At 31.1% G+C, this 14,589-nt stretch overlaps 1 protein-coding gene and 1 long non-coding RNA gene across 3 annotated transcripts; one reads left to right on the top strand and one right to left on the bottom strand.

The window, feature by feature from the left end:
* The first annotated feature begins 3,540 nt into the window (after positions 1–3,540).
* Positions 3,541–13,290, top strand: LOC124889423. 2 transcript variants are annotated; one of them, XR_007048404.1, is made up of 3 exons: positions 3,560–3,995; positions 5,548–5,622; positions 12,513–13,290. It is a non-coding gene; the product is annotated as an uncharacterized LOC124889423 (long non-coding RNA). The 2 variants fall into 2 exon arrangements; XR_007048403.1 differs by lacking the exon at positions 12,513–13,290 and having other exon boundaries at positions 3,541–3,995; positions 5,548–6,414.
* On the bottom strand, positions 5,466–8,296 carry LOC107850711 (agamous-like MADS-box protein AGL70; the record flags this gene model as incomplete). Its single annotated transcript, XM_016695428.2, is given in 6 exon segments — positions 5,466–5,667; positions 5,761–5,802; positions 6,862–6,903; positions 7,348–7,444; positions 7,514–7,563; positions 8,218–8,296. Coding segments are annotated over 6 exon segments (391 nt in total), but the record flags the coding sequence as incomplete, so codon positions are not given.
* Positions 13,291–14,589: the final 1,299 nt, after the last annotated feature.

Genomic DNA, 14,589 nt, shown 5'->3' with positions numbered 1-14,589 from the left:
TAAGGTCAATAGTCAGAGGGGTTTGAAATATTGTGTTTTAATGAATTCATCGCTTCAGATGACAAAAGTCTAAGTAGAGACGTTCACTTTACAAACTCAAATAAGTATGAGGATCCACCGAGCTATTTTACTTATTATTTATATTGACATTATTTTTTATACATTATTTAATTTGATATATTAAAAATAACATGTAAAATATAATTGTTATGAAATTATTTTATTTACAATAATATTCTTCCTTTTAACTTTGTACACTTTCTTTTCAGTAAATTTCTTTTACCTTCTGTGGATTCTCGTCCATTTCTCCTCTTTATTTTTCACTTTGCATCATAGATTATTTGTTCAAAAGAAAAATCAATTTATTTTTCAATATAATTACTTGTCAACCGTTCACACCTTATAATAATTTTTAAAGAAATCAATTGCTATTCTTCAATGCAAATGACCTCATTATTGATATGTGGAGAACATACTGCTATCGTTAATACGAGTCATGATTTGTAGAACTCACCCAAACAACGATTTTCTATAACCCAGCACATGAATATATTGTCAACATTAAATCGCAGGGTAAGCTCAATAAAAAGTTCCAGAGTTCAATATATTGAACAATTAGTAATTTTAGTACTCCCTCTGGTCCATATTATATTTCAATACTACTATAATATTTTCTCCGATCGACTTTACTTGTTATATTTTAACTTGGTGTATTTATTAAAAAATAATTAATAACATAATTATTTTATCATAATATTTCTATTAAATGATGTTTGCACTATGTGTTGAAATTAATTTGAAGAAAAGACAATTAATACTAAAGATAAAATAAGAAAAAAAAATTATCTTGATATGTCAAAAATGATAATTAAAAATAAAAATATAATTAAAAAATTAATGAAAAGTAAAACTGAACAGGAGAGTATCCACTTGCCCAAATAGTTGTAGTTTTACTTTGATACATAAACTTCAAATGGAGTTTTCATTGCGAAGTACAGAAGAAGAAGAGAGAGGAAAATGCAGAAAAAAAAAGGCAAAATACTACGGAAAATTGATTTAGGGAAATGTTCAGAGTTTTTAAGGGTAAATTTGTCATTTACTAAATTAATATATATATATATATATATATATATATATTACAACTCTTATATTACTAATATATAAAAGTTGATGAAATGAATAATGCATCTTTTAATATACAATAAAATGTATATTAGTTATATATAAGCAAAAAATTATATCAAAAAAATATTAATAATATACAAAAGTAATGCATACATTATTTAATTAACACCTTTTCAAACTACTCCTAAAACTTGAAAGTTTTGTTGATTATTTTTATTGAATTTCTAACATTGTGCATGTCAAAACTTTAATATATATCTCTAAAAAAGTTATTTTAACATATATTATATAGCAATTATTGTGTATAATCATAGGCAAATTCAAGATTCAAAGAATGCGGGTGCACTATTATCTTTACATAACCCACGAGAATCTTTCAATGACGAATGGGGAATAGTGTTGTGTCAGACTAACTGGTCAAGAGAGGCTTAAGCAATAATGAAAATACAAATACATAGACTAAATATGAATTTTAGGGTAATAAATAAACCTTGACTCAATAGAAATAGATAAGTACAGTAGCCTAGTGAAAAATAAAATATTTAGTAAACAGGAGGTCACAAGTTCGAATCCTTATTGCCAATTTTGTTGCTACAAATAATAAAACGAAAAATTTGCAAAGCTAACGCAACAACAAAAATCAAACCTAAATCACTTTTGTGGGAAACGAAAGCTAGAACCACTGCACCCAAAGTGCAATAGCATTCAACAGGGTGCACATATGATTATATATAAGTATCTACAGATATATACATATGTAGGACTTTTTCTGAACTTTACGGCACGTGCACCTCATCTTAACACGTAGGTCCGTCCGTGTGTATAATATAATGTTTCAACAAAAGATATTTGAGTAATTATCCTTGAATCAATATAGCTATATATAATGGTAAATTACTCAAATCAATTAAAGTTATTTTCAAGTGATAATTTAAGTATATTTTTTTGGTTTAAAAATAAAAATCTCAAATTTAAACCCTGGAATATAAAATTGATTTTAATAGGAAGAATTTATTTTTAAACTGAGATTTTGCTAATTTAATAATTTGAACTCCAAAATGAATAATAATAAACATTTTAACCAAAAAAAAAGAATAATAATAAACATTCGATGAAAAAACAAATAAAAATTCCTCGATGTGCGTAGCAGCTTTGTAGATGATTGATCATAGTCGACGTAGCGTTTAGTGTTGCACGCCGACCACTTGTTTCTTTATGTACCAGGTATTTCTTCCAAATGCACTTTGTGTCATATTTGTAAGTACGAAAACGTAGTACTAATACTTAAGTTATATTCCTTTATGTCTCAATGTCTCAATTTGTGTGATCTAATTTAATTTATTATAATTTTTTTTAAGAAAAGAAATTAAAATTTTGATCAAAATAAATTATAAATATTTATGTAATTATAAATTATTCTATAAATATATATTTTAAAATTAAATTATTACTAAATATAGAAATATATTAATCATTTTGAGATTGACTAAAAAAAAATTTTTTGTCATGTAAATTAGGACAGAGAGCACAATAAATAATAATTAAAAATTTAAATCTTTTTAAAATTATAGTTAAAAGAAATTTGTTGATTTTCAAACTGAGGAAAGCATCACACAATAACAGTGTATGGAGTGATATTTTTTTTTATATATATTTTTAAAAATTTAAATTTTAAAATATTAAATTAATTTAGTTCAACTTAATTTTAGGTATCAGTAATATTGAGGAAAATATCAAATGAATTAGTTAGAGAGAATAAAAAGACTAGTTCCACTCAAATACTGATTCCTCGGTTCAATTTACTTGTCATGTTTCTTATGTACGATTATTGAAAAACTTTAATTAAGAAATTAATTTAACTAAGTTATTCTTATTTACTTTATTAAAATAGTTATTTAAAATTAATTTTTTTATCTTAATTTAATTGATCATCTTATTAAAATAAATATATTATAATAGTTGATCACTTACTAAATCAGAATAGAATTAATTAATCCTTTTTTATTTAACCTCTACAATTAATTGTATATATTAAAACTAAACAATTACAATTCTTTATGTTCATTCTTATACCCAGTGAATAACATTAATATGAATGAAGAATAAAATAATAAAATTTATCATTCAATTTATAATTTTTTAGTTACCATATAAAATAAAATATGTCTAATCAAAATAAGACGGAGAGAGTACTCTTTTTTCATTTTTACTCGTTCATATTTACTTTGGCTCTAAGAAATAATAAGTAAGAGACTAATTTTATTATATCACATATATTACTTTTAAGTCATCTAAATATTGAGAAGAGAATAATACTTAATAACAAAATAAAAATAAAATAATAAATTATCATTTAATTTAAAGTTGGATAAGTAAAAATGACGAGGAGTGTAAATTAATACTCCCTTTGTTTGGATTTACTCATTATATTTTGATAAAGAATTTTTTTTAAAAATAATTATTAAAAATAAAAAACATAAGTAAAAATAGAAATTAATTTTTTTAAAAAAAAAAACAGACAAGTAAAGTGGAAATGAGGGAGTATAGAAAGCTCACCTCACCATCAAAGAATGTTCCTCCCTTAATTAGAGATCTCAGGTTCGAGCTTAGGTATGAAATTTTTTTCGTAGGAAGCGTTACTTCTGAATGGAGCCCTACCCAAGACAAATTTAAATTAATCGGACTCTAATACATACCGAACATTCGATAAAAAACCAAAAAAATAAAATAAAATAAACACCTCACCTCACTTACCTATATATAGTGACGTGCAGAAGTGTATTATGTTTTCTCCCTGGAACCGTAACTTACATGGAAACCCACAAGAGGAAAGGCTTATTGATATTTCAGATATTTTTTTCCATGAATCTGTAAGTTCGATTATCTGATTTGTTTACTGGGCTTTTTTTTTTTTTTTTTTTTTTTAATATTTCGATCGAGTGTTCAAATTTATTTGATTATACTCTTTTTAAAATGCAAATTTCCTTCTGTTTAATCCCTCTTTTTCGACGATTTGAATGTTGTTGTTGTGGACGACCGAACTTCGAATTGCATAAATGCATATACTTCAGTATACCCTAGTTGATGTTAGGGATTAGTTGATGTTAGGAATCATTTCTTAGAATGTATAAGAATAATGTAAAATATGATGTATTAGTTATATTTGCATTAGTTATATTTGTATTTTTTATACAATGTTTAATTTGATGTATTAAAAATAATATGAATTACATAAATTTTTTATAAAAATATCCTTTATATGTATGTTGGAAAGGATGTGAAAAAAAAATTGAGTAATAATTGTATTTTTAATCATACTAATGTGTGCATTAAATTCATTGTATTATTAATGTCATCAGGGGGCAGATTTAGGGGTTGAGTGAGGGTTTTTGAAAATTCAGTAACTTTCATGAGGATTTTGTATTTATATTAAAAAATCTAGTAAATATATAAAAATTATAAGTTGAGAACTTATAAATAAATAAAATGTGTTGTTGATCTAGTGGAGTAAAGAGATTTGTAAAACATAAAAATTATAAGTTGAGAAATTATAAATAAAGTGTGTTGTTGATCTAGTGGAGTAAAGAGATTTGTAAAAATTTTGTTGACTTTTTGATTGTGAGATCAAATCTCCTTAGGTATTATTTGAATTTATTTTATACTTACAAACTTTAATACCTCAATACAGACATGCATTATTCTTATTAATACACTTTATTAAATGGCCTCTTAATATATTATGTCACGTCACTGCTTTATTATGCATATCTGTTTTTTGCTCTTCCGACTCAGGCTCAGGATCGAAGCGAGTTTGTTAGTTACTGTTTGATCGGATCAGTAATTTTGGTTCAAAAAGTGAATTTGTTTTTTAAAAAATTATTGGACGTTGCAAATTTTTAATTTAGCGTTTCGTAACGTAGAAGAGCTCAAATTTCAAATTCATAAGCATCAAATTTTTGTTCCACGCTCTGGTCAAGATGGTATTGTTACTTAGTTGTTGTTAGGCATTTGCACAAGTAACCTTTTGCACGGCAACTATTTATACATTGTTCCCCCCTAACCCAGTAAGGTAATTCCAAAGAATGAAAGTCAATTCATAGAATAAGATTTCAAACTCTGTGAAGCAGTTATTTTTAATCAATTTCCGGCCACTCAGTACTGATATTGGTGCGAGTAGTAAGGACTCAATCTCATGTCAAGTAGGGGCAGCATTTCATTCTTGAAACGGGAATGAATGACTGCAAGAAGAAGAAAACTTAAAGAGTACATTATGGAACATCAGGGAGACGAGAAAAAAGCGTACGCCCTAATCACCATCCAAGAAAAACAAGAACCAAGTCTGAAATAATTAGTTTTATTGAAAGTTGAAACTGCATAACATTAGTTATTTCTGGGAACATTGAATTTTGCTAATCTTAGCAGGTTATTCCACTGGCTATTTGACAAATACAATGACAATTGCTAGAGGAAATTCAGGGTCACTCTCTGTTGTGGAAGGTCAGACTTCTCATTAACTCTTCTGTTTTTCTTCATTCGAGCCATCTGCATGGGCATAATGCATGTATTAATTTTACTAAGTTAGGAAAACATGAAAGGGGTAAAATTGGAGAGCAGATTTTATGAAGTAATATTTACATTGTTCTCCAGTTGTTTCTTTTCCTCTAGCAGCAGTTTTTCCTGCAATAAGGAGTATCATGTGCAGTCTCTCTTGAAAATTTAACATGATATCAATTCATACTAAAATAATTAAAGATATCTGATGAGAGCTATTGATTAAAAAGAGCTACATAGAGCAGTAGAAAGCAGGGATGCCTATTAAATCCGTCCAGATTTGAAGGAGCAAAGACTATTGTATGAGATTTGATCAACAGAGAAGCTAGAATATATGTCTGGTAGTCAATTAAGTCTTAACATACTTCTAGACCAGCCTATCAAGAAACTCGGTTTTCCAATATTATTGAATAACATGGCCTGGGGCTAAGATAACTCAAATGGGAGAGCCGTGTTATGGGTGACCTTATTGCACGGTTCAGAGAGCACTTCTGTATGTAATGCAAGTGAACGTCTATGACAAAGCTGTCGTAAAGTTTCGTTCTTCATTCCGTTGTCAACTCTATGTTTCTATGATGGCCCAAGAACAAATGGATGTTTTGTGCCTTCTTATACTCCTTCCAACAATAAGGTAACTGACTATCTTAAGCTTACGCAACTTGGGACGTTAGCATGCAAGCACTACTGACCTAAGTTGCTCGGATTCTCCAAAAATGTTGCCGCACCCGTGTCGGATCCTTCAAAATTACACTATTTTTGAAGGATCCGACACGCACCCGTAGACATTTTTGAAGAGTTCGAGCAACTTAGCTACTGACTAGTCCTTGTTAAGCTTACACAATTTGCGACATTAGCATGCAAACACTACTAACTAGTCCTTGGTTGAAACCAAGGACACTGAGAGGAAGAGTTCAACTTGTTGCTCGGACCCTGCAAAAATTTCTGCCATACTTTCATTGGATCCTCCAAAATGCATAGCTTTTGAAGGATCCAGCACACACCTATTTTTGAAGAGTTTGAGCAAACATAGGATGAAAAGATCCTATTTTCCAATGCACCTTGATCTGAAAGTCAAATTTCTGGGAATCAAGGTGTAGTTCAGACAGAGAGTCGGAAACAGAGGAATCAAACTCATTGACTTTCCGAAAAACTAGTATGCGGTAGTTATTGAACATGAAAACGTACCTTCTCATGAAGACCCTTAATAGATTCAAGCATCAAATGTGTCTGCAAAAAACAAAACTATTTAAACTTGCTTCATTTTGAGGTACCGACTCAAATGGAACCAGATAATAATACTGGAAGTCAGACATTATTCAAAAAACAAATGCAAATGCTTATAAAAAGACAAAAGCGAAAGTAACCAAAAACAGAAGGCATAGCTGGAGGAATTCACTAATAACTATGGTCTCTCACCATTTGGAATGATAAAATAAATCATGAGACAAAGCATTAGAACGCATAGAGTTACGGGAGATGTGAATCAAAACAACATTGAGGTGCTCCAGCTAAGTGTTGTCATGTCTGAAAAACACATGATGCGTGACAGCTTCTAGTAGTAAAGCAAAGAGGCAGTGAGAAAGGAAGCTGGTACACTTTCATGAATATTTAACATTAGAGTTCCAATGATGCAATTCCAGTAGGGGAAGCTACAGAGGAATGTAGAAAGACCTTTCTAGATCTGATTTGTACAAGAGCAGTTAGAAGTTCATTTTCCAAATGGATAAGGTCAGTTGCAGTGACACCGTCAACATTTTCCTCGAGCTGTCTGTCAAACTAAAACCAAGCGTCAGTGGTATAATCTTTAAGAAATAGAAATGAAATAAAGGATCAGTACCTTTCTGTTTCTTGAAGCAGTTCTCCCGTTGTCATACTTGAGAATTTAGACTGCTATGTCCACCTCAGAATGATTAGAAAACTCTCAGCACCAATAATGTAAATATGTCTATTCAAGATAACATTGAATAACACCCAATTGAGTACAGTGGATAAATTGCAAAATACACAATGCAATAATGATAAGTTACTAATCACCCGTATTAACTACATGAATGAACATCTTGTCAGAGCATTATTCCAGGATTTGACGAAATACTGTGTATGTCTAGCATAACTCATTTTAGTCCAGCAACAAGATTTTTTTTTTTGATAGAGCATTTAGTCGAACAGCAGCATGATCTACGATGCACTATGACGAATAGTAAGCATCATTTATAATTTGGACCTTCCAGTCCTAGGTGGCACACTAATGGTAACGTGTATATTTAGCATCTTCGGACCTATTAAAAATGAAGGAAATTTACAAGTATTTCACAGTTCATCTGGAAATAGTTCTGGCCCGATTTTGATCTCTCACCAGTTCAGGGCTGCTCTTTATTTTTTTTTTGAAGGATGCATGTTGAAAGTTACTTAAATACTCATCACACCAAGGCAAGTGGTAACCAAATTAATTAAGAAAAATATATGGTGCACGCTTCAAGTATCCTGAGAGGATTCAAATTAACTAGAATATAACTTGATAACAGTCGGCTAATCAAATACCTCTGCGTCCTGGATTTCTGCAGAGATCTTTTTTTCTGCTGCGGCGTGGCTTTCGTATCGTTGAAGAATCCCTGTCAGACTGGAACATATAATATCAGATATGCCTGTTGGTGGGCAAGTATAAGGAAAATGTTAGGTTGAGGAGATCAATTTGCATAGGTTTAAACCATAGTGCGTCAGAAAACTCTGGAACATATTTTATGGTGTTCGATCTCTTTGGGCATTAGGCACTAAACCATCAAAAATACCCTCGGCATGGATATGAAGCCTCTTTTAATTAGTAAGGTGTGGGTCCTTTTTTTGGTGTGTGTTGGGGTGGGGGGGAACTGGGCGGGAGAGGGGGGAGAGAGAACCTTCAACAATAAATCATTTAACAAATTAAAACTATACTAAAAAGCATAGTATTGATATGATTTGGTCAACTAACATACATTTGATGAAAATTAATATCAAGAATAATAAAACTACATAGAGAAAACTTCCTCATAAACAAGACTCCTATGATGAGTGTACATTGTGAATGATATTGTGTTATGTATAGAAGTTCAAACTTCTCTAAGTAAGGATTAGCCTATTACTGCTTCTTACCATGATTAAAGTTGATGCGGGGTAAAAATTGAAGTCATGTGCGTTAAACTAAGAAGGGATCAATAATACTGGAGCCCTATGCTAAAAGTGAGTGTGATTGAAAATTAAACCTTGTGCATTAAAAGTGAACATAAGTTAAAAGTGAAGCTCATGTATTAAAAGCAGGCATGAGTTAAAAGGAGCTCAAGCATTAAAAGTTAGCAAATGTGAAAATTGATTTTGTTTTAAAGATGGAGCAACATGATTATTGAAAATATAGTATAGATTTTATCTATGATTGAAATTTTATCTCCTCGTGTATTAGCTAGAAAAAAATCTTCATTATCATTAAATTGGTTGCAACATAATTTGAACCTGTCCTCTACCTTGCTTCACTAAATCATTAGACTATTTGACTCTGATAACACTTGTTGAGATACATCAAAATTGACAGGGCATCACGCGGAAGCTAATAATTGCAAGCCTTCAACGATCACATAACAAAGTAAACCTATACTAAAAAGCATATTATTGATATGGTTTAGTCAACTGGCCTACATATAATGAGAAATAATATTAAAAACGATAAAAGCTACTTTTCTCTCCCAAAATAAGACTCTTATAGTAAAAGTAGTAGGGATGAAATTGTATTATATATGAGAAGTAAAGATCATCTATTTATTGAAGTCCAAAACTTCTCCAAGAAAACCATCTATAGAAGAGATCTTTTTTGACAAGAAAATGTTTTTAAAATACGGTAGGAAATTCAAGTGAAATCCTAACATGAATTTAGGGTTACAGATCCAAGTGTAGGGATTTGGCTAAAAATAATTTAAATTTCTAAAACCAAAATTATCGTGGACTAACCGTGACGAAAGGGATGCACGAATGTTAGAGAACAAGTTTGAATCTATAACTATTTAGTACATATATATCTTCCTACTATTTTTCTGGTGCAACATAACCATTGCAAATGATATAGAGTCTATGATAAACTTCTCAAGTTCATTGCACATTAAGCAATGATGTTAACTTGTAATTTTGTAAATATCTTTAAACACTTTTTGGTCGCGTATGTTTTATTTCAAATATCCTTCAACGAGAAGAAAAACATGTCTAAATTATGAATTCACCCTAACTTTTCTTTTTATTTCAGAAATCATTATATACGTCTCGAATGTATCTATCAATTTTGGTCAGATTTAAATCTATACCTGAAGCCTTCAAATTTCAATTCTCTAAGCAAATGTTTGATCCAATCTAGCTCATATTTTATAGCCATTGAACAGAGCAACCATATCTAGTTTTTGTCTCTTCCACGACACCAGATTACCTCTTGTTAAAACACGATATACAAATATGGTGTGTCCAGTGATATGCTCATGCCCTCAATCCTATTCTTGATTGAAGAATGAGGATTTCGTGCTTGACTTATCTAGAACAAAATGATAAAGCTTAATCTTTTTTTGGTAAATGATAGATATTTTACGATGACTTATTTTATACTATGACATAGAAGTTATGATGTTATTGATGTTGTTGACTTATTTGTTAAATTTATGCTTACATTGCATGAGGATCATAGACATTATTAGTGATAGGGATTTTAAGTTTCTTAGCTCATTTCGAAAAGTGTTAGCTAAGCTTGGCACAATTGATGTCTATACTTCTTATCACCTTCAAATTGATGGACAAATTAAAGTGATTAATGACAAATTAGGTGACACTTAAGAGTCATATTGGTCAAGGGGAAGCTTAGTTCATAGGAGGATCACTTATCTTTAGTTGAGATTCCTTGCAATTGTACTATACATTCATTTATTGATATGTCTTTATTTGAATGTGTTTACCCTTTTGGATTTAATTTCGCTCTCTCGAGAGGTTGTGAATTAGATTCCAAGAGGAAAGAGAAGCTAAGAAGACAATTCATGAGAAATCTAGAAGACAACTTGAGAAAATAAATACCAAAGCGCCCCCTAAAGCAAGCAAGCAAACAAATGGAATGATTTTTGAACTTGAAGAATGGATTTTCATTCTCACGAGGGAAAGGTTACCACCAGGGGCGGACCTACATGGTGTCAGGTAGGTTCAACTGAACACGCTTCATTGAAAAATTTATCATTTATGTAAGAGAAAAACATTGTAAAATTTATGTATAAAGATTATCTGAACCCACTTAAAAACTTAGCAAGATAGCGGAGCAGTGTTAAAGTGGGTTCAAGCCCGCCCTCACCACTTAGGTTCGATTCCGTTCAGCTCTAGTGTTTTTTACACTTAAAATTTTACTACTTTTGGGTTGAGCATGTATTGGATATCACTTGTACAGTGTATACGGTAGGCCAAATTGGCTTATAACCCCCCAAAAAAGTATTGAATCATATTTTATATACTAGTCAATGCTAACTACCAAATTTATCACCTATATTTTCTTTCTCTCTTAATTTTTCTTTTTTTAAAAAAAAATTCTTTGTTTATTTTGTGTCTTCTCACTCAAATTTAATAAAAATGTAAAATCTATTTTAACTCAAAACAAAAAAAAAATCACCTTTCTATAATTACATTTTGGTATCTCTTTGATAGATTTTTGCTAAAACATGCAATTTGTTTCGTTGAAATCATATATGGTATCTTAGTTTTCTATAATTTTAGTTTTAAAAAAAATTTAAATTGATTCTTAGCAAATTTTTGTATTTTTTCTCGAACTTTCTAAATTAAACAAGTGTTGAGCATTTTTTTTTTTTTAAATAATCTTATTTTGATATTATATTATTAACAAAAAAAGGACAATAAAATAGCAACGAGCAAATCATTTGTTGTGCTCAAGCTGCGTACACTATTTGCTAACATCATCGTTCTTTATTTACTATTTGAACCCACTTACATCAAATTCTGGGTCCGCCACTGATTACCACCATGAAGAGAAACAAAGATTCTACCAATGAGAGAAGCCCCCTTCTAGGCTCTTGCGCACACTAATGATAATGCTTATAAGAACCTCCTGATGATTCTCTTGTGCATAATGTATCCAATATCAGTCATTTACGTCATTTTATAGTAAAAATGAAAATTAGAGAGTGAATTTCTTCTATTGGGGAGGGGGGTTAGGACCCTACACCTACACCTAAAACATTAGTAGCCAAGCAAAGAAGTTACAAGCACTTGGATTTCTCTTTTTGAAGTGGAAAACATTCAACAAACACGTGGAGACGTCATATTATGTTACACATGCTTGGACTGGTAGAGATCAAGAAACAGGGCATGGAGTTGATTTGAGAAGCCATAAATTATATAATATTGATGAGATTCCTGACAGACAAATGGTTGAAGCTTTCATGCGACATGTGTAATTGTTTCATTATAATGCTTTGATTCCTAGTGTTGCATCCTATAAGTGTCAACATCTAGAACATCTAAGGTATTTTTGCATCCTATGAGTGTAATTCAAGTGAGTGTAATTGGTTCATTATAATGCTTGGGATTCCTAGTGTTGCATCCTAGAAGTGTCAACATCTAAGGTATTTTTAAAAGTAACGTACTATATTCTTATGTCATATGATGATGCTATTTTAGATAACGATTATATCTCGACATTTATTGATGGCAACTATCTAAATTCAAGTGTACAAAAAGGTTTGTGTATTATTTCATGTCTTTTCAACCAAGGAAATTTGGTGTTGCCTTCATTGTAATTTGCCTAATATTTTGGAAAAAAATTTCTTTTGATGTAGATATGCTAAGCTCGAGGTTGAGTCTTTATCATGAGCAAAAGAATGATATAATTCAGAAGATTGATAATAGTCAACAGAAACGTTGACCCATTCTAAAGTCAAAAGTGTTCGGATTGCATGCTAAAGAAACTTCAAGATATGATTAAAAATGCTTGGAGAGGCAGATCTTGAATAATTTTGCGATCTCAAGGACCTAGCTGGAGAGGGGTTGACTTTGTTTAATTGCCTGACCTTTGGATAGAAACTCAAGTCTAGTATGTTGTAGCAGCTTTCTTCTGACCCTTTGCGATGCTTGCGGAGCGTTGAGGAGCTTCTTCAATAACCAATGAAGGAATATGAGGCACAAACTTGAATTGACAATCCAACTTGATGTGTTGGGGAAATTTATTAAGCAAGTGAATGTGATGTAATGTTGGTAAACCGCTATAGAGTAGCTTGAACAAATCCAGACATTAAGGAACAACAATTGAATCATCCTAAAATTATCAATCAAACCATGCATTGAGAAAATTTTATCAAGCTGACACGCGTGTTGATCTAGCAAAGAGAGAACTTAATTTGAAAATTTCCATCGTTAGAATGACTAGGGCTTTATCTGTGTATGCGTGTGTGTGTGTGAGAGAGAGAGAGAGAGATCAAGCAGGCTTCTCATTTTGGAAGGAGAGTATTAGGTTTTGATAATTGAGAAACCCTTTCCTCAAGTAAGAAAATCTATCGCTCGAATTGAACTAAGTGTTGTTTTTAATGGTGATTTACATCTTTATATATTTGGTGTTTTTAATAATTTTTTTGGATGGTTGGCTTTATTAGGATAAACTCAAGTTTATCACTTGTTATCTTAGTGTAAAATTAAGTCTTGGGTCTAACTCACACCCCATAAGCTAGCTCAAAGGGAGGAGGATTGCCCAACAATACCACACCTCATTAACCACTGTTGTGAGACTTTCTCACTCATCAACACCCTACTTCCAGTCGTTGATAATTTTGTCAGCAGCCAATTGTTCTCGAATGGGGCCATTCAAGGATGTAAAATATCACAATGTGATAAAAGAATCATCTGAGGCGTGAAAAAATTACTTTAGGGGCCTAACATTATGTGAGACTGATCCTGCTCTGATATCATGTAAAGTTAAGCCTCGAGGTTAACTCACACCCCAAAAACTAGCTAAAAGGTCGGAGGATTATCCATTACTTATAAGGAGAACGCATATTTATTAACCACCATTATGGGACTTTTTCTCACTCTTTAACAGTTAGTTGTTATGATTAAATTTAGTTTGTTTCATCATTTGAGTTATTTATCTAATCTATCAATAAAGATGAGGCTATGTTGGTTCCTAAGTTTTAAGTAGTTACACTTTCTTGGTATATAGGTGATAGTTCTCCTTGAATAAATTTCATTCAAGTTTTGCTTATATTCTCAAATTCTTTAGGCTAAAGCCTATCTATCAATCGGTTGAATGTTCAAGAAAATCAGTTGAAATTCTCTCGTTATTTTTATTAATTGATTACCCCATATTCTGTACTACCACCAACCAATTTACCTCAATAAAAATCTCTCGTCAATTGTGGGGAAGTTAACTACTTTTTGGAGATTGAAGTTGAGTATGTTCTCAATAAAATTGTCTTATCATAGTCCACGTATATCCTTGAGATCCTATTTTAGAATTGGATATGACATTGCGAAAAGGGATCACTACACCCATACCTTCAAATTCACCATCGAAGGTGGTTTATTTTTCACCGCCAACCAATTCAATTCTACATCGGGGGCACACTTGGTAAGTTGCAATACATATATTTCAACACCTCTTGATATTTCATTTAAACTAAACAAACTATCTTAATTCATGCATGTACCGATCGCGTAGCATCAAAGGGAAGTAAAAAGGTTCTTTAATATCTCAAACCATCCGCAACCTTTTGCCTAAAAATTCTTCATCATTCTAACATGGGCTTATAAATGTACGTCGATGATGACTGTGCGACGATCCAATCGACAGAATATCCACTTTAATATGGCTTAGAAAACCCTTACTTCTTAAGCTAACTTTTGGGTTAAGTTAGGCACAAGATT

The sequence above is a fragment of the Capsicum annuum genome, chromosome 12 (assembly GCF_002878395.1).
Source record: "Capsicum annuum cultivar UCD-10X-F1 chromosome 12, UCD10Xv1.1, whole genome shotgun sequence".
Classification (NCBI taxonomy): domain Eukaryota; kingdom Viridiplantae; phylum Streptophyta; class Magnoliopsida; order Solanales; family Solanaceae; genus Capsicum; species Capsicum annuum.
The sequence above is the reverse complement of the archived record's forward strand: the minus strand, read 5'-3'. Positions and strand labels throughout refer to the sequence as shown.